This window comes from Phytophthora cinnamomi, assembly GCF_018691715.1.
Source record: "Phytophthora cinnamomi strain GKB4 chromosome Unknown Contig49, whole genome shotgun sequence".
In the NCBI taxonomy this organism is placed as follows: Eukaryota; Oomycota; class Peronosporomycetes; order Peronosporales; family Peronosporaceae; genus Phytophthora; species Phytophthora cinnamomi.
The window spans coordinates 1,192,491-1,214,537 of NW_027150982.1; the positions used below are offsets into that span (position 1 = coordinate 1,192,491).

Below are 22,047 nucleotides of genomic sequence, written 5' to 3' on the forward strand. Positions count from 1 at the left end.
TCAGTGGATGTCTTCAAGGTCGATCCGGCGCCTGCAGCGTTCGGCAAGGGAGGCGAAGATGACTTCAAGTGCTTCAGGGAGGTGGCCTGTCGACGAGATGGTCGTATTCATGGTAAGCCGCAGGTGTCGAATCGCCTTGTTGCTAATTCGAAACGGGTACTTCTTGAGCGCAACGACACAGATGGTCTTGAACTCTTTCGTCGAGCTGATGGGGTTCTTGGTCGGCTTCGGTGTCGCCATCACGACTGGTAGTTCGTGCTTGGGTGTAAATTGCAGAATGAGAGACCCAGTGCTTGGACGACAAGCCCAGAACTGGATAAATGGCTGGTACAGTGTATTCGCTTACGGGATTGTTTCTAAACGGATGATGTCGTTCGTGTGCAGAGGTGTAAGATATTTGATACGTCCGGCAGCTTGGAGCTGTTGATAGCGTTAAATGTGGCCGTTGAGAAGACCAGTCTTGTGCAGCTTGCGTAGGCTTTTGAGGACGTTTTGGCTACTACGGGCGGTGATGTCGAGTTGCCGAAGATACGAGAGCTTCTCTCGCTCAGGATTTGTGCCAGCCCAAAGGACGTCGTCTCGATAGCTCGCAGAACTGTCGCCGAGTTGGAAGCCTTCAGGAAGGAACAACTTCAAGAACGCGACGACAAGTTTGGCAGATGACCTCGAATGCTTTGTTGCACAATCGGAAGAGCTCTACATTCGCGGCTCCTGTGTGTCCAAGGTAAACCACAGGTCTTTCAGGCTGGTGGGTGCTGATGTCTTACGTTTTCGCTTGGCTGGAGGCTCGTCGGTGATTGACTCACGTGTGTCGTTTTGCTGTCGTTTTCTTTGTGTCTTCTTGTAGAATGCATCCTCCATTGCAGCCACGCGGACGTCGAGCTTTTGATTGACTTGGATTAATTGCTCAGTCAACGCAGCTTGGTGGCGAAACAATGGGTTTTGTGTGATGCCCACTGTTGGTTCTTGACTTTCTACAGGCTTGGGCGATGGAGACGGCTTAGGATCGCAGGCCAAATGCGAAGATCAAGATAACAGCGTGTTCAAAGTGAAGCCTTTTGCGACTGCGCACGCCTCGAGGCGCTGAATTGCGAGACCATCCGGATTCAGGCTTTTGCCACACGGATAGTTTCTGTAGTGGGCCTACTTTGACTCACTACTTTAGCTTACACGTCGCGCTACGTGTATGAGGAAGCGTAGGAGTTTATTAATAATTTGAATTAATTATACTTGAGTCCACAAGTATAATATAAACCAAATAAAACACCAAGTAGCTAGTTTAAGGTAAAATGAGAACTGTACTGTTTGTGACTTGATCTTCCTCCTAAATCTGCTAAAACTGTTTATCATTTATGAAAGGGGTTGACAGCGGCTGGCTGTCAGAGCCCCGCCAATATGCATGTCTCTGATTGGTAGAAAGATGCTGCTTTCTACCACTAGGATCTTTGAGTAGGTGTGGACCGCTCATTGTGGTGGCCCACTTCAATGTATCCATTGGTGTGCCTTACACCAATGTGAGGAAGTATCTAAAACCTTTAACAGATATTTATCTGTTTCCATAAGTGACAATTGTCATGCACAAGTGACAGTTGTCATGCACAAGTGACTGTTGTCACTTGTGTGTGTAACCCCGTTACACCATCCCCCCGTTAAGCTTAGACGTGTCGGTCTCGACACGTCAATAAACATTGACTGCTTGTCAATTGTTTGTGTTGGGGAGATCCGTGTTCATCCGCAATGAGCACGACCAAGCTTAAGACTGCCATTGCAACAGAGGGTAAGCTCTCTGCTGCTGAGTACTATGCGCGGTAGCGCGAGGTGCGCCGCTACCACGGGGACAGACAACACAGTGTCTGTGTACGATTCTTCGATGTCGACCACGTCTATGCGTCGACATCTCTAAGCGAATTTCGGCTGCTTACCGTGATCGGGTAAGCAAGCGCCAAAGCACTTCGAGTCCTTCTCGAAGCGAGGCAAGTATTAGCAACTCCACGCTGTTGCGGTGGAGGCTGGTGTCCGTGCGCCGTGCGCACTGTCCGTCCAGGTGGCGGTGCGTATTAGCAACCGCGACCACAACAGGTATACTATATGTATACCTGAAAGCTTCAATGATCTCCGTGCTAATTATCTAGCACGCGAGTCGTCAGGCGTTGTAGATTACTACAGCGCTCGCACTACCTTCTTGCTGGTAGTGCGTGTTGGATTTCGTACTCCTTCACCATGTCCGGAACGTCTTCCATCACGACGTTCCGTGGTTCCCACGTGTCGTGTTGGGGAGGGAAACCTCTCCAGCGAATGCGAAAACAATCCGGACCTCGGATTGGTTTCCTATGATCAACAATTCGCTGGACGATCCAGCGAATTTCTCCGCGTGCGTCTCGCAGCGATGGCGGAGGTGGTGAAAACACGCCCCGATGGTCAACGCCGTGTTGACCTTCATCTCGTGTTGCTCCACGACCAAGTGACGGTCGTGGAGTACTTTCAGAGCGCGGCGGTTGCCGCTCTGCTCCTTCGTGTCCCGGCTCTGGCGGTCTCCCAGACCGCCTTGAACGTGCCGGTCGGGCTGTAGGCCCGACTGTATTAACTGCTCCAGCGCGACCACCCGCTGGAGAGGAGGGTTTCCCCTGACGAGTCTGTCTCTTCGGGTCAGACGAGCCACTTGGCTCGTGCTGGAGGTATGGCTTTAACCGCCCGACATAAAATGTCGGGTGGAGCCGCATGTTAGACGGTATGTCTAGCGTGTATGCGTTACCGTGACGTGCCATCACCGTGAATGGCCCGATGAAGCGCGGAGCAAGCTTACTTGCTCCGAAATCCGAAACGGCATGTTTAGGCAGGTTTTGAGTAGATAACAAAACCAATGAATCCACTTTGAATTCATTTGTGTTACCCCTGCCAATATTATCGGCGTTCAACTTCTGTTTATCTACAGAAGCTGCAATCGTGTCCTGGACAAACCGAATTACGGCTTGTCTTTTATTGATGAAGTCAATCGCATCCGAGCTGAAGTCGTTCTGCTCGCTCTCCGCAAGAGGCCCGGCCTCTGCGTGGTTCTTCGCGGTGTCTGCGCCCTGCGCAGACCCGTGGTCCTTGTTCCTTGTGGAGTCTGTGCTCTGCACAGACTCGTTTTCCTTGTTCTGGGGGTCAGCGCCCTGCGTTGACCCTTGGTTCTTCCTGCCAAGGTCTGCGCCCCGCGCAGACGTGGTTGTCTTGTTTCTTGGTGTCGCGGCTGACACTGTGCAGGTGTCAGCGGCTTTCTGCGGCTGCTGTGTTGCAGTCGTAGATCCTCCCCCACTTAAAGTGGGAGCCACCACTCCGAGTAAACTCGGCAGTCGGGGATGCCGCATGGGATTCACATAAAACGGTGTATGCCCGGTTGAGGCATGCACCGAGTTGTTGATGGCGAATTCCGCCATCGACAAACACTCGCTCCAGTTTTGGAACGAGTGAGCGTAGCTCTTCAAAATGTCGACGAGCACCCGATTCACGTGCTCGGTTTGACCGTCCGTCTGCGGATGATCCGCAGTCGACATGGAAAGCTGGCTCCCAAGAAGTGTAAACACTTCTTGCCACAGGTGCGCTGTGAAGCGCGGGTCTCTGTCCGACACGATGTCGGTCGGCATGCCATGGTGTTTGAACACCATGTCGACGAACAGACGGGCCGTCTGCTTCGCGGTCACCTCTGCCGGCACCGCAGCAAGATGTACCATCTTGCTGAAGCGGTCGACGAAGACCACAACACCGGTATTCCCTCCGCTGTCCGGGGGAAGACCAAAGATGAAGTCCAATGACATGGACTTCCAACACTCCGACGGAGTCGGTAGTGATTGTAAAGGAGCCTGCGCAAACGGCGCAGGCTTTACGCGTTGGCACACCTCGCAAGCACGGACGTACTTGCGCACCCACTTGTACTGGTGGTGCCAGTAGAAGTCACGCTTGAGAAGGACGTATGTCTTCTCACGTCCGAGATGTCCCGCAGACGGGGCATCATGATACTCGTACATGATCCTGAGTCGCAGGTCATGGTCATTCGGCACGACAACGCGATCCGCGTTGTCGTCGACTGCATTATAAAGAAGCAGTAGTCCGTCGTGCACACGAAAGCGGTGTGCACGCGCTCGAAGGTGCTTGGGCAGCTTCTGACGGGACTTGTCAGAAGGCGCTGTGCCATAGGCCAGCAAGAGCTTCGCGTCCGCGTCGTGCGCATACGCGGCCTTCACATCGTCCAACAGAGACGATGTGGGTTTGCTCGATCGCATGGCGTCAATGGCATTGACGTCAGCAGCTTCTGCGTAGTCCGGCCGACGTGACAACGCGTCGGCCACTACATTCAATCTTCCGGGTTTGTATTCGACCCGGAAGTTATACTCCGCAAAGAATGAGAGCCATCTCGCCATTCTTTGTGATATGTGTGGCGACTTCACTGCGGTGCGCAGTGATGCATGGTCGGTGTAGACCACAAATGGTCTACTCCCAAGCAAATACACTCGGAACTTTGCGAGTGCATACTTCATGGCAAGGAGTTCCTTGTCATGCACCGGATAGTTGCGCTCAGCTGCTTTCAGTTGACGCGGCGAACGCCATTCTTCCCTACGAGACACCCGAGGACGGGTATCTCGCTCGCCCCGAAGATACACTTCTTCAGGTTCGCGTAGAGCTTATGCTTTCGCATAAGCTCAAGTAGCTTTCGGAGATGCACCCTGTGCATCTCTACGTCGGACTTCCCATCTGTGGATGAACACATCGTCGAAGTAGCTCGGCGCGAAGTCGCGCACCGAGCGCAACAAGTGCGTCACGCACCTGTTGAAAGTCGCAGGGGCATTCCTAAGCCCCTGTGGCATTACTAGCCATTCCCAGAGCATGCCGCTTGGCGTGCTCACTGCCGTGAGAGGGATATCCCTCTCACGCATCAGGATTTGGTAGAATTCATCTCGCAAGTCGAGAGCATTGTAAACGGTGCTCCCAGTCATCGAATCGATGATAACATCTTTTCGCGGTATCGGCGTCTGCGCCGGTACCGTCGCATCGTTCAGCTTGTTATACGCATGAACGATGCGCCATCCGCTCTGTGGCTTTTTGACACAGAACGTCGGAGCACTGTGCGGGGACTTTGATTCCCGCACTTGTCCTGCTCTGCGACGACTTTCAAAGAAGTCGTCGATCGCTTTTACTTGTTCTCGCGGCAGTGGCCACTGCCGCGTGACACAGTACTTCGTGCCCGGCACGAGATCAATCTCGTGCTGAATGCCCTTATCCTGCGGAAGCTCCGCAGGAATTTCTTCCGGGAGTACGTCTTTGTACTCCCCCAACAATTCGTAATAGGGACTCGACTTCAGCGAGTCCCAGCCTTGTTCCTCGAAGCGCTCTCGCTTCGTCTTCGCACTGAGAGTGTCTTCACTCTCAGTGGTACTTCCCATGAAGAGCTGCCTCAGCTCTTCGCTCTCGCTCTTCGTTCTTTCGCTGTCCGAAAGAACGCAGATTTGCTCGATGCGTCCATCGTGCAAGTCGCGGATGAAGCGCTTCCAGCTCATGGCTGGAAGCGAAGTCAACTCCGACGCCGTCGTCGGAGGATTAGCGAGTTCCATGTCACGATACTGGAATCCAGTATCGGTGCGCGTCAAGACGCTTAGCGTCTCGGCGTCCGGCGTCACCGCCTCAGTCTGCCCAACAGACTGCTCTTGTTGCGTCTCGGTCCCGGACCGAGACTTGGGCAGCGTTCTCCGCATGCGCCGTCTTCTTGTTGTGCGGAGCCCGGCTCCGCACAATTGTTTTTCTGGTCCAGGCCCGGTCGTGGACAGTTGTTCGCCGGCGGACCCTGTCCGCGGGCGCGCGGTATCAAGCCCGGCTTGATCGCATGGCGCTTCGTGCAGCCGGGCTGCACGACAGCATGCAAATTGCGTCAGTGCGGTACGTTTGCAACCGTCCGCACTGTTTGCAGCGTCAACTCCCGGAGTTGACACGCCTTTGTCACCTCGACGCCATTCATTGGCGGGGCCCCTCATGACCGAGGGTGCGTCGGCTCTCGGAGTCGACGCGTCGTCATCGACCTGACCTCTTCGGGTCAGGGACTGTCCCATGCGTACTTGAACGCGAGTGTTGGTTCCCGGAACCGACACATCTTTTCCTTCCGACGTCGGCAGCATTGCCGACGTAGATCCCACTTGTGCGCGCGCTTGCGCACTTCCTGGGCACTCCGGGACAGCGGCATTAAGCGCTGTCTCGACTGGCGAGTCGCGCGCACCTCCTGATGCGTGCGCTGCGGTAACAGGGCCATCGCTCTCTGTTTCGCAGTCGCGACCGAAGCGCACTAGCGTGTGCTTCTTCCAGTCAATTACCGGATCATGCCGTGCAAGCCACGGCATGCCCATTACTACCTCGAACTTATCGTCCAGGTCCAGGACGATAAAGCGTTCGACAAACACTCGTTGTTTGTACGAGAAGCGCACGTTCACGACGCGCTTCTCGGTCTTCCCGATGGCACCTGTTGCCAATCGAACTTCCAGAAGACTTCGAGGTACCTTTACCTCCTCGAAGTCAAGACTCGGTAAACTCCGCAGTCGAACAAAGTTGTTCGACGCGCCCGAATCTACCAATGCTCGAAGAGGGTCGCTCGCTCTCTTCGACGTTACCTTCAAGATGACCAGGTTCGGCCTGTCATCTTGCTTCTTGCAGCGAGAGCTGGTCTCACTGGGGGCTGCAGTCCCCAGTGTCGCGTGCCCAATGTCGGCACGCGGAACTGTATTACCAGTAGGGCGCTCCGCGCCTACTGGATGTTCACGTTTTTTGTTTGTTCGCGGCGATGCCTAGCATCGCCACGACGGTCACCTCCAGGGGGCTTGGGAGCTGTGCACTCCCGTGCGAAGTGACCGATCCTTCCGCAACGGAAGCATCGCACGTTGCTTCCCTCCTGCTGGTAACCAGCAGTTGTTGCGTTCGAGAGGTCCATTGGTTCTGGACCTTCCGTCCTCGCAACGGGGCGCGGTTGCGGCCTCGGTACATTTACATGGAGTTTAGCCTGCCGCAGGCTAAACTCTTCTTGCATGGCAAGGGTGATTGCCGCTTCGAGAGTACTCGGGTACTCTCGGAAGAGATAGGTCTTCACAGGCCCATCTCTAAGCCCTTTCATGAACGTGACGACCTTGGTCGCCTCGTCAATCGGGTTAATCACGATATTTGATACCAAATATCGTGCGCGCTGCGTGTAAGCATGGATGTCATACTTACCCTGCTGAAGGTCGAGGAACTCTGCCCTCGACCGGAACTCGTTTTGCGGGGGCTCAAACGCTTGTTTGAGCTCCTCTTTGAACACTTCGTACGTGCTGAAGCACGTAGGATTGGAGAGTCGGCGTCCATACGCCCAACTCCATGCGCGTCCGCCAAGACAGGACATGGCGAACGCGACCTTCGACAGCGGGTCGACGATGCGTCGAGCCGCTATGGCTGTGTCGAGCTCGACAAGCCATCGGAGGAGAGGCTCGCCCTCTCTCCCCACGTAATTGCTCACGCTCAATTTTAATGATTGAGTACGCGGTGTCGTCCCTGACGACGCCGTCACTGAGGAAGCAGCGTCACGCTGCTCCTTCATGATGAACCCCAGAGCAACACCATGTTGCTCCGTCGGCGATAGCGTACGCAGCATTGTGGCTATCGCCGCTTCTCCAATGACTGTTGACAGTCGTTGGAGGGCTTCCCACTCTGGGTCAGACAGGTGGGGGCAGTCAGCGCGTGCAACATGCGTTGCAGGCGTATTGGAGCTCTCCAAGGGCACCTCCGTGCTAATGCGGTTCTCGGCTCCGCGTTCGTACACCCTGTACGAACGTCACGTAGTCGGTTGTTAGACGGACTACAAAGTGCTACCAGGTGTAGTGGGCCTACTTGGCTCACTACTACGGCTTACACGGGTTCTACATGTTTGAGGAAGCGTTAGGTTTTGTATTAATTTGAATTAATTATACTTGAGGCCACAAATATACGTTATATCAAATAAATGCACCAAGTAGCTAATTTAAGGTAAAATGAGAACTGTATAGGTTTGTGGTGGCGAGCCTTCCAGTGATCGCAAACCCAGATCTTAGAATCCCCGGTTAAAACCCAGAATTCCGGAACCCGAGTCCTGATCCCGGAATCAATCGGATTGCGTCGGGAGGGCGTGTGTATTCCCTTGCTTGTAATCGCTTGGGTGGTTCTTGACCAGAGCTACGCTGTGGGTCCAGGCGTGGGTCGACCACACCACCTGCTGCCTGATCCCAAAAATCTCCAAATCCACTTGAGCGAAGCTTGGCCCTGGCCCACTAGATTCCGGTTTGCACGTGTCCACTCGAACCGGAAATGCTCCCGGGATTTCTCCTTGAATATACAAACTTCACTCTCCACACAAACACTTGTCCACTTCTTCTCAGACCCTGGACTCGGGTCTTAACAGCCTCCACTTTCCCAACGACTCCAGTTTCGAGTCACTCCACTTCCTCCGGGCGGTTCAGACTTGGGAACCGCGTACGGAATCTCCACTCGTTCCTTGATCCGAAGGAACCAGAGAAAGTTGACCCGAGATGGGTCTGCCAATTCCAAAGCTCGTTATCTGCACTCGGGGGGGGGGGCAATCGCCCACCACGTCGACTTGGGCGAAACAAAAGTGGACCCAGGAACCACTATCCTGGGATCCAAGCCACACGGATTTCCCAGCAATGCTCGCTAACCACTTTTGGGAGACGATGGTCTGCCGAAACCTCAGAGCCGATCACCTTCGACTCGTATATGAAGCACCACCAGTAACCCAACTGAAGCCTGTCAACCGATGAGTGGGGACGCACGTCTACCAGCCAATAACGAATTGACGAACTTGAATTCATTTGGAGTGGGTATTTACACCGGCGCGCGCTTGGTCCTTGTGCCGCTTGAGCTTTTTGCGAATCCGGAGCACTCTCTTACGTAAGTTAGCAGGGGACGTCATGGCCGATACGAAATCGTCAATTGGGCTGGGTTGGTCGTCGCTAGCATGGTTTAGGTTGTCGACGTCGTCGTTGGAGTTGGAGTTGGAGCCGAGGTTGTAGCGGCTGAAGTTACTGTGGTAGGAGCAGAAGCAGCGGCACTTGAGACCTCGGACTCGTCGTTGGAGAACACAGATCAAGACGCGGATGGAGGCAGCCGTTGTTGGTCCCCGACACACGATCTGTCCGAGTCGAACCCTTTACTCGCGGACTCCTCTTGCTTTCACGTGTCGCCTTGCGTCGCGGTCACTTGTGCACCGTCAATCACCAAGTCGTTCCACACGACAGATAGGTGTGCCCCAATGATTCGAATTCTTCTCGTCAATATGTTTCGCCGCGACCAGATACCATTATTAACGCTTACGGCGTTCCCTTCTTCTCCACTAGGTGGCGTGTACTACACCCTGATTCTGGGGTTGAGCTCGCTGTGGTTGTTTGCGAGTGGATGCCATTTCAGGAAGGTGACGAAGGGGCGGTAGTGTAGCCCCGAGTAGACCAGCAAGTACCGATATGAAAAGCTGCTTTTGTTGTTGTGATTGCTTGACAGGGTGAGTTCCCGACTGATCAGTAAACTAGAACTGACCGAGAAGCTTGGGCTTCTTGAGGGGACGCCCCTCTTCTCAAACCCTCGGGGGCTGTTGTCATATACTCCGTCCTCAGACATGACAACCCCTTCGTGAACGTATATACACCAGACTTTGAGTCCCGAGACCAGGGAACGACTATGACGTGTACAAAACGTGCTCAAGGGACGAGTTCTGTTGATCCACCCAGATTACAGCTAGCCGTTCAAGCGGACAACGTCGTGTAGGAATTCACAATTTTACGAGTCCTCGTGTCCCTTCGGCGTCGACAATTAGGACGAGTCCTACCAACAATACACGTTTCCCTCGAAAGACCGGTAAAGGTTGTTGGCATTAAACCTGAACGCCAGACCCGATACTGCACACCGGACTGGAAATGCGCCAGTGTCGAGTTGACGATCACGTAGGGACAGACCCCCCCCCACACACACAAGGCTCCGCTTGCCCACGCGTAACGGCTAGGGTGCGTAATATAGAGTGCTTTAGCGCTAAACACAATATAATCCCTCTAAAAGGAAGGTTACCGGGTCAGTCAAGGCCTTTTACAGGGGCGCCGAGGTGAAACCTCGGCCAGAAGTCAAATACACGGGTGGGGGGGGGATACGCCACGCACCCAGGACAACGTACAAACGTACAGGCGGGCTCTCTACCCCCAACAGTCGGCCGCTATTCACTCTTGGACTTACCAGGGCGAACTCTCCGTTGGTGCACCTTCAGTTCACCGGCAGACATACCCCACGCCGGCCGAGTGCATCCAGGCTCTACAAAGCAGCTAGACAGGTAGTTGCATTCTCGGCAGCATCCTACCGAGAACGCCCCGGAAACCAGAGACTCCTCCCACCGGGACGCTCCAGAGGGGACAACGGAGACAATGCAGATATCCCGTCTTTACCGCAGAGCAACACTTGGACGGTTTCAAACTGATTCTTGCTTCTTCTAGATGTATCAAAACTACTGTGAGCTCAATGTACCGCGCCACGGAGCCTTTAATATGGAAAGCCACATCGTCGAGGTACATCAAGCAGCAGATCCACGTTAGACCACGCATGATACAGCCTGTCAGGCACTGAAATGTGCTTGGCGCATTGAACAGCCCGAATGACACACATTTAAACTGAAGCAGCCTCCACCGAGTGGTAAACGCAATGTTTTCGCGGTCTTCTGGAATCACCATGAGCTGTCAGTACCCTGAGCGAAGGTACCGGCTTACGAGGCTGGTAGACCCGTGCAAGGTCTCCAGCGTTACATCCACTCTGGACAATAGGTACACGTTCTTGGCCTTAACAACATTTAACTTAAATAGTTAATACAGACCTGACGCTGTCATTTTTTTAAGAACGATCACCACCGGGAAACCCCATGGACCCTCTTCTTCTTCGATCACGTCGTTCTCTAGCATGGCGTTGACTTCTTAATTAATAAAAAAACGTTTTCCGACACGGCCTTCTGTCGGCGGCGTAATATGATAGATGCTATGTGACTAGCATTGATGTGATGCTGAACACTGGTCTTCGCAGCTGGAAGACACCTTCTTTGTTTTCAACTGCCTGCCGGAAGCGCCTCAACACCGCGACCACCACGGCCCAGGCGGCAGGTTCCATTTCCCCAATGTTGATGGCCTCTTCGCTTGCCAGAGAGGGCGCGTTTGTGACCTTCAGTGTGCTCGCCCACTCTGCTACCCGTTGCCTTTCGAGCTCGCCGTATCCAGCCATTGTCTCGATAGTGTCGTCCATCGGAATCCACGTGCCAATCACTTCGCGTACAGATAGTTTTTTGTTTCTGTCATCAGTATTCAAGATAGAGACCCACATGATTCTACCACATACGACGCCTACTGTCTTCACCATTCGTAAGTGCTGTTTGCGACTAGACTTGGGCACGAAGATCCCTGTCGTGTCATTCTTCGTTTCCTGAACACTGTTTTGTGTGTTGGCGGTCGCTACGTAGTCTTCGCCAGTTGGGTCTGAATCGTCGTCGCCTGCTCGAGGATTTGTCGTCATCATCCTCATCGCTGTCATCTCCGCCGTCATCACTACCATGTGGCTCTTGCACCATATGTCGTCGAGGTTCTCCTGCCGCCCGAGGCTGCTGCGTGTCTTCTGAGACAGGTGATCTCGCCGTTGGCACTACTCGCGCTGACTCCGTCGTCGTCTGTCGGTTGCCGCCACTGCCCGTCGAGGTCGGTGCGGTGGGCATCGTTGTCCCAGCTGATCCAATGCGCGACAATGCGCGCAATCGTCGCTGCCACCTAGACGTCAGTGCTGCCACCGTAGCCGTCTTTTCACTATCACCGCTACCGTTTTTTGCTGATTCGCGTACTCTGTCCGTGGCGTCCTCGGTGTCGCGAACATCGTGCTCGTCGTCCTCGTCGGACGGGTCGCTTTGCTTCGTGGCTTCGTCTTCGCCCTCGGCCGTTTTCCCTTGTCACCCAGAGGCCTGTTTGGCAAGGATACGCCCCCACAGCAGGAACAGTAACAGTCACCACCTGAGTCTGATCCACCGGCCTACGCCTCGCCACAGGGCCCACCGTGTGTGAGACCCCCGTAACCTTCGCCCGGGCTTTTCTACCATCCGGCAGCGTCTTCGCGAGTCGTGGGTTCGTCGAACTGCCGTGTGAGGCCCCTGTTCGACTGCCATGCAATGTGTTGGGCCCCGCACAGTTGGGGTTTGGTCGCGACTGTGCTGATGCAGTCCGCAGTCCGTCTGGCTGACGGTGTCACAACATAATTATACCATGCTGGTGCGTGTCCGGCTGACAGCGACACCTACTTTATCTACCAACAGAGCCGCGGTAGCTGCGCTACCAACTAACCACAATGCACCTTTTGTTTTACTTCCACGACTTTTCAGTTCCGCGCCGCTCTCCTAGCCACTCGAGCATACGCCCACACGCGTCTGCCCTACTCGTCGCAGCCGTCGAAAAATTCGGAAGCCACGTGCCTCGTGTTCAGTCACTCAGCTGCCACCGACGCTTAACAGCCGTCAATTACAGTCGCCGAGGCCTCGCGCTACGATTCGCCCATCGTCCACCGTTCCCCGCTGTGCACCCGTTCCCGAGTGCCGTTAGCCGAGCCGTCCGATTTGTGCTCCAGTCGTCCCTTTCACGAGTGAGCTCACGTTGCAGATCCCGCAGTGCCCGGGGAACCTGCCACCGAGGTCCCGCCTTGCAACAGCTCCTGGCGTTCAAGAAGTCGACTGGATTCTAGTACGACACTACCGCCCACTTCAACATCGTCAGGCGTCTTCAAAGTGCCCGTCGTCTCCTCCGTCGCTGTGACGTCGGCCTCCTTACACTGCCTTACTTGACTTGTTCTATGCGATACTTGATTGGCGCACGACGATAAGCTCGAAGAAAACATGCGGAAGTAGCTGCATCGCAACAGACTCGAACAAATACTAAACTTTGTGTGATGTTTTGCTATATATCATTCAATACGAAGAGTTGCACTCCCAGGAGCGGTTTCGCGTTCTAGACTCCTGAGCTACGGCTATTATTTACAGGGAATACAACTTGACCTTGAAGAAGAGATTTGTGAAAATCATACCGAAGAAACTTATGACACCACCTAAGAAGACATGTAAACTCGTGACCCATTGAGGTAGCAACGATTCCTGCCCCAATCGAAAAGTGAGTAGCTGACAGAGGCAATTGGCCTCGTTGAATACTTTCCACCCGAACACCGATATCAGCGTTCCCACAAACCACATCGACAATTCCCGGCACATTTAGTGTGTCAGGCCCACCTCTGGCCTGTTTAGCAAGCAAGCCAGAGCGATGTGGCGCGAAGGCTCTGGCTTGCTTACTAGCGACCAGAGGCTTGAAGTTCCTGTGACAGCTACCCGAGAGGGTCAGCCGTCGCAGTGAACCTACATTTAGTACGAAAAACAAGAAAAAAAGGAAACATTGAACTTGCATTTAGTAGAAAAGAAATGAAATGAAAAGAAAAAGACGCAGTGTAGCACATAGTCAAGAAAATAACCAGAAATACGCAAAGAGAGCCCTGTACTCGCGTAGGAGCACAACGAGGCATGCATGTTAGGCTAGCAGTAGCAATTCAGTTATTAAATCAACCGTCCACCCCGCACATCGATTCAACAACCTCGCTCTCAACATGACCGACACTCGCTTCAACAACTTCAACTACCAACATTCTTCGGGCTCGACGCGACATCTGGTAGCACTTGGGGGGGGGGGAGGCTTGCTGCTGCACGGCACTCAAAGGGAGGTTTTTTCAGCTCGAGGCGTTAATGTCACGTCAGCGTGACCAACCCAGCTGTTGGGCAGACTTTTGTTCATTAATAGGCCAACCTATTATTGTACGCTGAACGTTAAAAAAAAAATTGGAGGGCAGCCGTGGTGCAAATTTGTTTTGCATCTGGCCCAGGTGACAGCCCATTTGCGCAAGTAGCTACTGTTTTCAAAAGACTGCACCGCATATTAATCGAGAATTGTAAGTCTCGAAGCCGGTTAGCTAGTTTTTGATCTTTGTAGCCCGGCACAGCACTAAGTTTTTCGACTTGGTGTTTCTGGCCCGGTAGGGCTAGGAGACCTCAAGAGCGCACTCCAAGGTCCATGCGGACAATGAACCGAAGCTCATTGGCTAGTTCCTGAGGCTTTCGGTTAATAACCCACGCAAAGCGGACAAAGCTCGCCAAGACATCTACAATTCGATTGCGAAATCGGATCGGATTGAGAGGCTCTGCTCAAAAAAATTAACACTAACAAACTGAGCGTCCAGTGGAGAAGAAGGCCATCATCAAAACCGTTGAGGCTTCGCAACGAGATCTCCACACGGCTTTGCATCGCGTTTCTGTGTCCATTCAACAGCGTCTCCGCGAGCTTGAGATCCCGGTCTCTGATTGGGCAGACGAGGAGACCAAGGCCATGAAGCGTCGCCGCTCGACCTCTCGCTTGTCGTTGACCTCTCACGTGTCATCGACCTCTTCAAAAGCATCGAAGAGGCCAAGACCTCCCACAGCGCCTAACTCGGCCAATTTTAGGAAGTAGCGTAGGCTATTTTCTTTAACAGGTTTCTCATTTACTTTCTTTTAGTCAGTGCCCCTAAAAGTAGATTGCTCGCACTGGTATCAAGTTTCAAGGGTGAACACACAAAGTACGAAGTTTTCGCGTGTTCAAGATGGCGGATCCGGCCCAACTAATGCATAGTATGTTGCCGGCCACGGAAAAGCAGACAGAATTGATCGACGAGCTGCGTAAGTCAAGGCAGCTGTCGCAACTAAAGCTGGATGGGATAAAAATGCCCAGCTACGGGGGGACGCTCAAGGAATCGTTCCAACTATACCGGGAGCAGGTGGAGCAGTACTTTTTTGCTAAGGGCATAGACTGAAAGGATAGCAAGTTGAGCGGACGCATTTTGGCTGTGTTAGCGGGATCGCTGAAGTATGGAGCCGCGCAGTGGCCCATCGTCAAGAAGGACGATGCGAAGAGTGTGAAAGGTTTCTTTTCGAAGCTGGAAGAAGGGTTGGTACCTCCGGATCTGCAAGAACGTCTTCGAGACCAGATGACTTGATGGAACGTCAGTGCCGAGACTTGGCCGATTATATAAGCAAGTTCAGGCACTTGGTTACTCAAGTTAAAGAGATGAGCGAGCTGGACAAGATCATGTATTTCTTGTGTGGTCTGCCGTCACGTATTCGAGAGGAAGTCCAGTATCGCAGGAGTGCAACGTTGACCGACGCTATTACCGTAGCGCTCGACTATGACCGGTCTCACGCGCATCGTGGACGCTCGGATGGAGCACGCGACAGACCGAGGTACCGATCGTACGACAACAGACGATCGAAGAGCAACAACGATGGACCAGTGCCGATGGAGATCGACAACGTAAGGGTACCGTCGAAGGAGGAATGTATGCGCCGAAACGTATTTTTCCGGTGCGGGAGTAGCGCCCATCGGGCTCGTCAATGTCCGATGCAGCCGCAGCAGACGCAAATGTGTCGTGTAGGAACACGCGCTAAATTATATATGGCACACTTTCCCCACCAACAACACCCACCGAGTCACCGAAGACTCAATGGGCTTGTTAGGGTTAGAACCTGAAGGCCCAGGAACTTTCCCTTGCACCGGGTTGATGTTTCCCTGTGTACCGAGCTTCCGCTAGTCGACCGACGGAAGACTCAGCGTCACTAGCCACGAGCAAAGGCTAGCACGCTCTCACACACAAAATATATCTCGCAGGCCCTCAGAAGGAAGGGTCCCGGCCTTTTACAGCGTGATACGAGAGTGCCGGAGCTATACTCCGGTGGGAAGAAATAAATGGAGTGCGCTCTCGCTCCTCCAGTTCCTGGCGACGACTCGTCGCTACCAATACACCGGCCACTAACGCTTGGCCCTGCCAGGGATGAACACACGCTACACTAGTAGATGTGCCCACCGACAGTCATAATCCTACCTACCAGGTTTACCTTGAGCTGCAGGTCGTTTACTGCAGGCACCGGTGTCGCCCTTGCGTGGTTGGGAGGAAAAGCTGTTCTGTTATTGTTGCCCGAAGGCTTATCTTGTCTTCTCTTAAGTTTCCTATCAATCAATACAAATAGCAAGTATAAACGCGCCCGTTTTGGACCGCCAGTTGTAACTCACGACTCTTCGGCGCTTTCTCTGCGACGTGGCGGCGTTACCGACGACTCAAACGGCCGCTGAAACGCCACCGACGACTCGGGACAGGCGCCGATGACTCATAAGGTTGGATCTTGCCAGTAGGTTCGCCCCGCACTTAGCGAGCTGCAACCACCCGCTCTTGACTTGGGACCGTCGACGAGTCATCGTCACCGGCCTATTTAGACCAATCAGCGATCAGGGAGTTTAGTTCAATGACTGGCGATGGGTTGTGACTTGCCAGTTAACGCCGGCGCCTCGAGTCTTCTTCGTCCCTCGTCCCGCCTTTGGGTTTTGGCTTCGGCTTCATTTCCCGATACCACAAATGGCTAAGCGGAATGCACTGAAGTTCAACAACTCGGGCAGTAATCAAGGGCGGAAACTGAAGATGAACATGATTCTCGAAGATAACGGTCAGGTGGATACTGTCGTCATGGATCGCGTGACTATGAGTGTGGCTGACATCCAGGAACAAGCGGATGAAGTACACGCATTCATGGGCAAGGGACGTGTGCAAGTGGAAGAGACTGTCACTCCAGCGTCAGAAATGATGGAAGATGCGACTACAGCCAGTTGAAGAACCCAGTTTGCGTGCAATGCAACCGGAATTGGAGTATGGTGTGTGCGGATCGCCGCCAGAGCAGGAAGCTGAGTTGCCTGCGAAGTAGCCAGTGGAGTTGGTTCAGCCCTCAAGAACATGATATGGTGCATTATCCTTGAACAATTCCCAGTATGTTTGTAGAAAACGCTTGGCCTTTTCTGATCCAACATTGTCAGGCTCATCGTTCCGCTTGATATCACGTTCAATGTCCTTAATCGTGTCGTTCGCAACACAATCATAAAATCGTGTTCGGGTTGGTCCTTTGCGGGTAGTCGTACGAACTTCCTCGGCTTCTTCCTTGTCATGTACTTGGTCTTGACTCCTTCCGAGTCAACTACTCCGAGAGTAAGCATTGCCTCTACCTGGGCATTCTTCTTCTCTCTCCTAGACAAATTCTTCCCGTCTCCAGCTGGTCTTTCAGCAGTTTCCACGTCGCACGCCGACTGCGTTGCTCGCACGGCGGCTCGACAGGAATCACGGCATATCGTGGTGGAGCTTTCGCTGCCCACAGCATCATGACGCCCAGAGTCATTCGCCTGACTGCACTTCCCGCAGGAAGTCGAAGTTTCCATTGCCGAGATTCCACTGGAGTCATCATCCTTGAAGCATCAACGTTTCCAGTCGACGTTTGGTTGTACATCCACAAAGAATGGCATCCCGAGAACACAATCGAACTCATCAGGGATGTCGAAGACGACAGCAACACACTGGTAGTTGGGAGTCCCCTTGAGTCGAATGTCGACTCTGACCAATTCCACGATGGATTCGCCAATCTTGCTGTCACCAAGCTTCAGTCTGATTGTACGCTCCGGGTACCCTTGGGTCTGCAATATGTTCTTTGACAAATCCACGAGATACATACACAGTTGTAGCGCCACAGGCCAGGATAAACTTGGTCTTGAACTTGTTGTCACCCTGTACCAGGCCTCCATCCACAGCAAACAAAGGCGCACGGTTGTACACGAGAGGGTCTTCGCAAAGCAAATTCTACGTAGCTTTGTTTACGGTTAAATCTCCACGACAGGTCCCTCTTCCACTGGCGTGGCTGGTCGTTTCCCTGGTCGCTCCTCAGCTTCTTGCAATCGCGCTTAAAGTGACCGAGCTTCTTGCAGTAGTAGCACACAGGTCCTTCCTTCCTTGCTCTGCTCTGCACGTGCGTAGTGGCCAGGCTTGAACGAGCGCCTGCTGAATGGCTTCATGTCTTGCGGAGGGTTTGCTCTTGGTTTTCCACGGAAACGTTGCTCGCGCTCGGGCTTCTCACGGCTGACCTTGTGGTCACCTCCGAAGTGGCTCATCTCGTACTTGGCCGCATGATCCATCGCCTCACTTAGGGTCGTCGCGTTCTGCAGCTTGACGTATGCTTGGGTCGCACGCTTGATACCGTCACAATAGTTGCTGACTTGGTCCACTTCGCTCATATTCTTGACACGAAAGATCAGCGCTGAGTACTTCCCGTTGTAGTCCTCGATATCGTCGACTTGGCATAGTTGACGAAGCTTCTGACGCAGCTCGGTTTGGTAGTTGGAGGCTTCAAAGTGCGTTAGCGCGTCTTGGGTGAACTGTGCCCACGTTTGCTCCTCCGCAGGTGCCCTTGACGCCCAGAACAGGAACCACCCAGACGCAAGGGTCCTCCATGGCAGTTCCGGCGATGGATGGCAGCGTGGCGTTGTCATCGGTGGCGTCGTGGCCGTGAATACGGCAAAGTGTCTCCACTTAGAAGAGCCACTGGCGTACGTCTTCACCTCGCTTGCCCTTGAACTTGGGCAGGCCGCTTGGAACACGAGGCTTGGTCTCAGCGTTCTCGCCGGCGGGACTTGAAGCCTGGATCGTAGGGTGGCAAGCTCCGCACGCAGCTCCGCGAGCTGGGCTTCCAGGGCGTTCTGGTCTCCTCCATCTTCCGTCGCTGGTTCTTGAGCGTTCATGTGTGCCTTGGGGGGCATGGTCGTCGAGGCTTGACCAACAAGTGCTACCAGTATATCAAACTGGTCATTGACGGAGGGAGAGGAGCTAGGGGAGAGTTGCGTGGGGCTGGCGGGGTATACCGAAGTGAGGTCGTTCCCCGACCAACTTGCCCTCGGCCAAAATGCTTGGCTGAGGGAGCCCCTGTATTACTTGATACACTATCTACTGTCATATGCACTAATCTGGGTTGACCACACTATTTGTTACAGCACGTCGATGGATTTCAGCACCCCGAGAGCATGAATTCTCTATGGCCACACGCCCCAAGTGCAGTTTTCGAAAGGCTGTTCACGATCTGCCTGGAACATCATTTCTTACTAGTACTACGTAAGTATTTGTTCAGTTGCGCATTACTGGGCAGATAGTGCCGCTGTGAAGCAGACGAACTAGACACCCGTACAATTAACCCTTTCAACCCCGTATTCGGTATTGTACAGAATAAGTAAAATTCCATTCTCTGTCTTGAGTAATGCTTGGTGAGCTTTGCATCAAGTCATACTAACCGCATATAAGAACTTGTGCGGCAAACCAAACTGCTGTTAGGTGCTACCAGACAACAAAAAAAACATATATAAAAGCCTCGAGGTATTTAGGAAGTGCGCCGCCGCCACAAACAGCATGAGGCGAGCGCCACAGGCAGCAGCGGCGGCGCGATCCGCAGAGGCGACAACACCGACAGCGGAGCATCCGGCAGCGGCTTCCCCGGAGGAGACAGCCGCGAGACCAGCCGCAGGAGCGCCACAGGTGAGGGCATCAACAGAGGAGACAGCGCCGACGGAAGTGTCGACAACAGCAGCAGCGTCGCTAGCGGCGTGGGCGCCGCGAGTGAGGGCTGCGACGGAGGAGCCGGCGCCGGTTGCAGCAGAACCAGCTGGAACAGCGTCGCCCGCGGCTGAGATGTTACAGGCAATGGTGGCAACGCTGTCAGCTGCAGCGCGGCCGGCAGCAGCAGCGTCGCACGCAAGAGTGGCGACGAAGGAGATGGCGTCGACTGCAGCAGGACCAGCTGGGGCAGCGTCGCCATCGGCTTCGGCGCAGCAGTTGATCGCGGTAACGGAGGAGACAGCGCCGACTGCAGCTCAGCAAGTGGCACTGACGTCACCATTGATGGCGCTGACCGATCACACCAGTGCGATACCAGCTAACCGAGAGGCAGAAACAGCAGCCGCTCCACCAACGAGAATGGCAAAATCATCGAGAATGGTAAAACGAAGAAAGGGGGTGTCGGCGGCGACAACTGCGCCTCTGTCAGTGGTGACACGAACGAGAAAACGCAGTGGCGAGGCGCGCAATGAGACGACACGGGCGGGGAAGACTGTGTGCAGACTAAAGACGGTGACGGTTGCAGCCGCGATTTCACCAGTTATAACGCGAGCGAGGAAGGCTACGAGTAGGGAGTCATCGACAAGCGCAAGCGCATCAGCACCAGCTATGACGAGAGTAAGGAAACCCGCACGCAGAGAGAAGGCGTCTTCAGTGTCAGACGTACCGACACGGGCAAGGCAGATAACACGCAAAAGGAAGACGGCTTCGGAATCACTCCTTGTTGCAGATTCCGAAGAACAGCATGGATCAAACGAATCAATATGCAATGATGAGCTGGCCCCGTACGACCAGGATAGTTTCGTGGACACGATGCGTGCTGTACCGATGTTGCATCCAGTGTCGGACGATGATATCAATCTAAGTGCTGAGGCTATCGATGTGGGATATGGCTCAGAAGAGCAGCCAGGTAGTGATTCAGATGCCGAGACGGGAGAGTAGAGATATGTTGACGACGTTGACTCGACGGACAGCGAGGAGGATGATGAGAGTATAAGCGCTTTTGTCCCAGACGAAGTCCTAAGAGCTATCGCCGATTCAGGGTGGGAGCTGTACGACTCGGAGCACTCATGTATGTTTGTTGCAACATTCTCAGTTGAGACGTTTGATGAACTCACTATTTTTTATATATAACAGGGCAATTAGCAGTAGATGCTGCTGACGATTTTTACAGTGGGCCCTGGGGCCCAACACACTCTGCAGTCGCCTTTGCAGACTCACCACTCGGGTTATTTTTCTACTTTCTCCCCAAGCAAATGTGGTTATTGGTGGCTGATGAATCCAACCGATATCGTATGCAGAGTATTCCAGAGGTGGCAGAGGAAAAACGAAGACGTATGCTGTGTGCGCAACAAAAAGATCCTAGTATTGCCGTTCAGACTTTGGAGACCATAACAGCTAAGCTGATGTGTCACAAGCGCTTCCAGCCTCATGAGTTTTGCCGTCTGATCGGTTTACTAATTAGTCGCACACTTTGCCCGATGCGCGATGGGGTCGCAAAGCATTGGTCATCCAACGAAGATGGCGCCCTTCCGCGTGGCACCTGGGGCCGTTATATGAAGCGCGCCCGGTACGAAGAGATCACACGCTTCATTCATTTCAACAACAACGAGAGCCTTAATGCGCTGCAAGACAAGGCATGGAAAATTCGCCCCATTTTGCAGACTGCCGAGACAACGTTTCGCCGAGGATACCGTTTAGGTAAAGGTATTTCCTTTGACGAGGGCATGATGCCGAACAAGAGCCACTTCAACCCGCTAAGAGTGTACAACAAACAGAAACCCAACAAATGGGGGACAAAATTCTATGTGACGTGCAGTTCGCAGACAGCGTATTGCGCTCGGTAAGATATGATTATTTATATCTATATTCCACTACATTTTTGTCTGACGAAACTTCGTGTTGTCATGCAGGGTCGAAGTGTATTGCGGAAAAGAAAAGGTTGCCAAGAAAAACGTTGGACCTGTTGCTGTGGTGCGGAATATTACGAAGGTCCTACGAGGGCAGCCACCCAAACGTTTGATTGTCACGGACAACTTTTATTCCTCTGTTGCTCTCTCGTTGAAGTTGTTGTCCTTGGGCCATTATCACGTTGGAACAGTTCGAACGAACCGTCTTGGCCGGTGCAAATCTATTCAATATACGCAGAAAAAAGGCCCCAAGACTATCCCGCGGGGCACATACCGAATCGCCCAAGCCGAGGAGCACCCAGAACTTATTGCGTTATCCTGGATGGACTCAAGGCCAGTAAATATGCTGGCCACAGGTTGCAGCACGGTGCCGACTACAGTATTACGAACGGAAAAAGATGGGAGCAGGTCTGCCGTGTGATGCCCCTCCATCGTTCCTGAGTACCTCCGTGGGATGGGAGGGGTAGATGTACACGACCATATCCGTCTCCAGCGATATTCGATCCAGAAGCCTGTGGCGATGCGAAAGTATTACAAGCAACTTTTTCTTGGTTTGGTCGATATG

The 22,047-nt window shown here is 53.5% G+C and overlaps 2 protein-coding genes across 2 annotated transcripts; both read right to left on the minus strand.

Annotated features, from left to right (window-relative positions):
• Positions 1-240, minus strand: IUM83_08324 (Replication factor C subunit 5; the record flags this gene model as incomplete). Its single annotated transcript, XM_067932689.1, has 1 exon — positions 1-240. The coding sequence occupies one exon, from the start codon at positions 238-240 to the stop codon at positions 1-3; it is 240 nt and encodes a 79-aa protein (XP_067789983.1).
• Positions 241-17,876: 17,636 nt separating this feature from the next.
• On the minus strand, positions 17,877-18,728 carry IUM83_08325 (uncharacterized protein; the record flags this gene model as incomplete). The annotated part of the gene is made up of 1 exon (XM_067932690.1): positions 17,877-18,728. One exon carries the CDS (start codon positions 18,726-18,728, stop codon positions 17,877-17,879), a length of 852 nt encoding a protein of 283 aa, XP_067790060.1.
• Between the last annotated feature and the right edge of the window lie 3,319 nt (positions 18,729-22,047).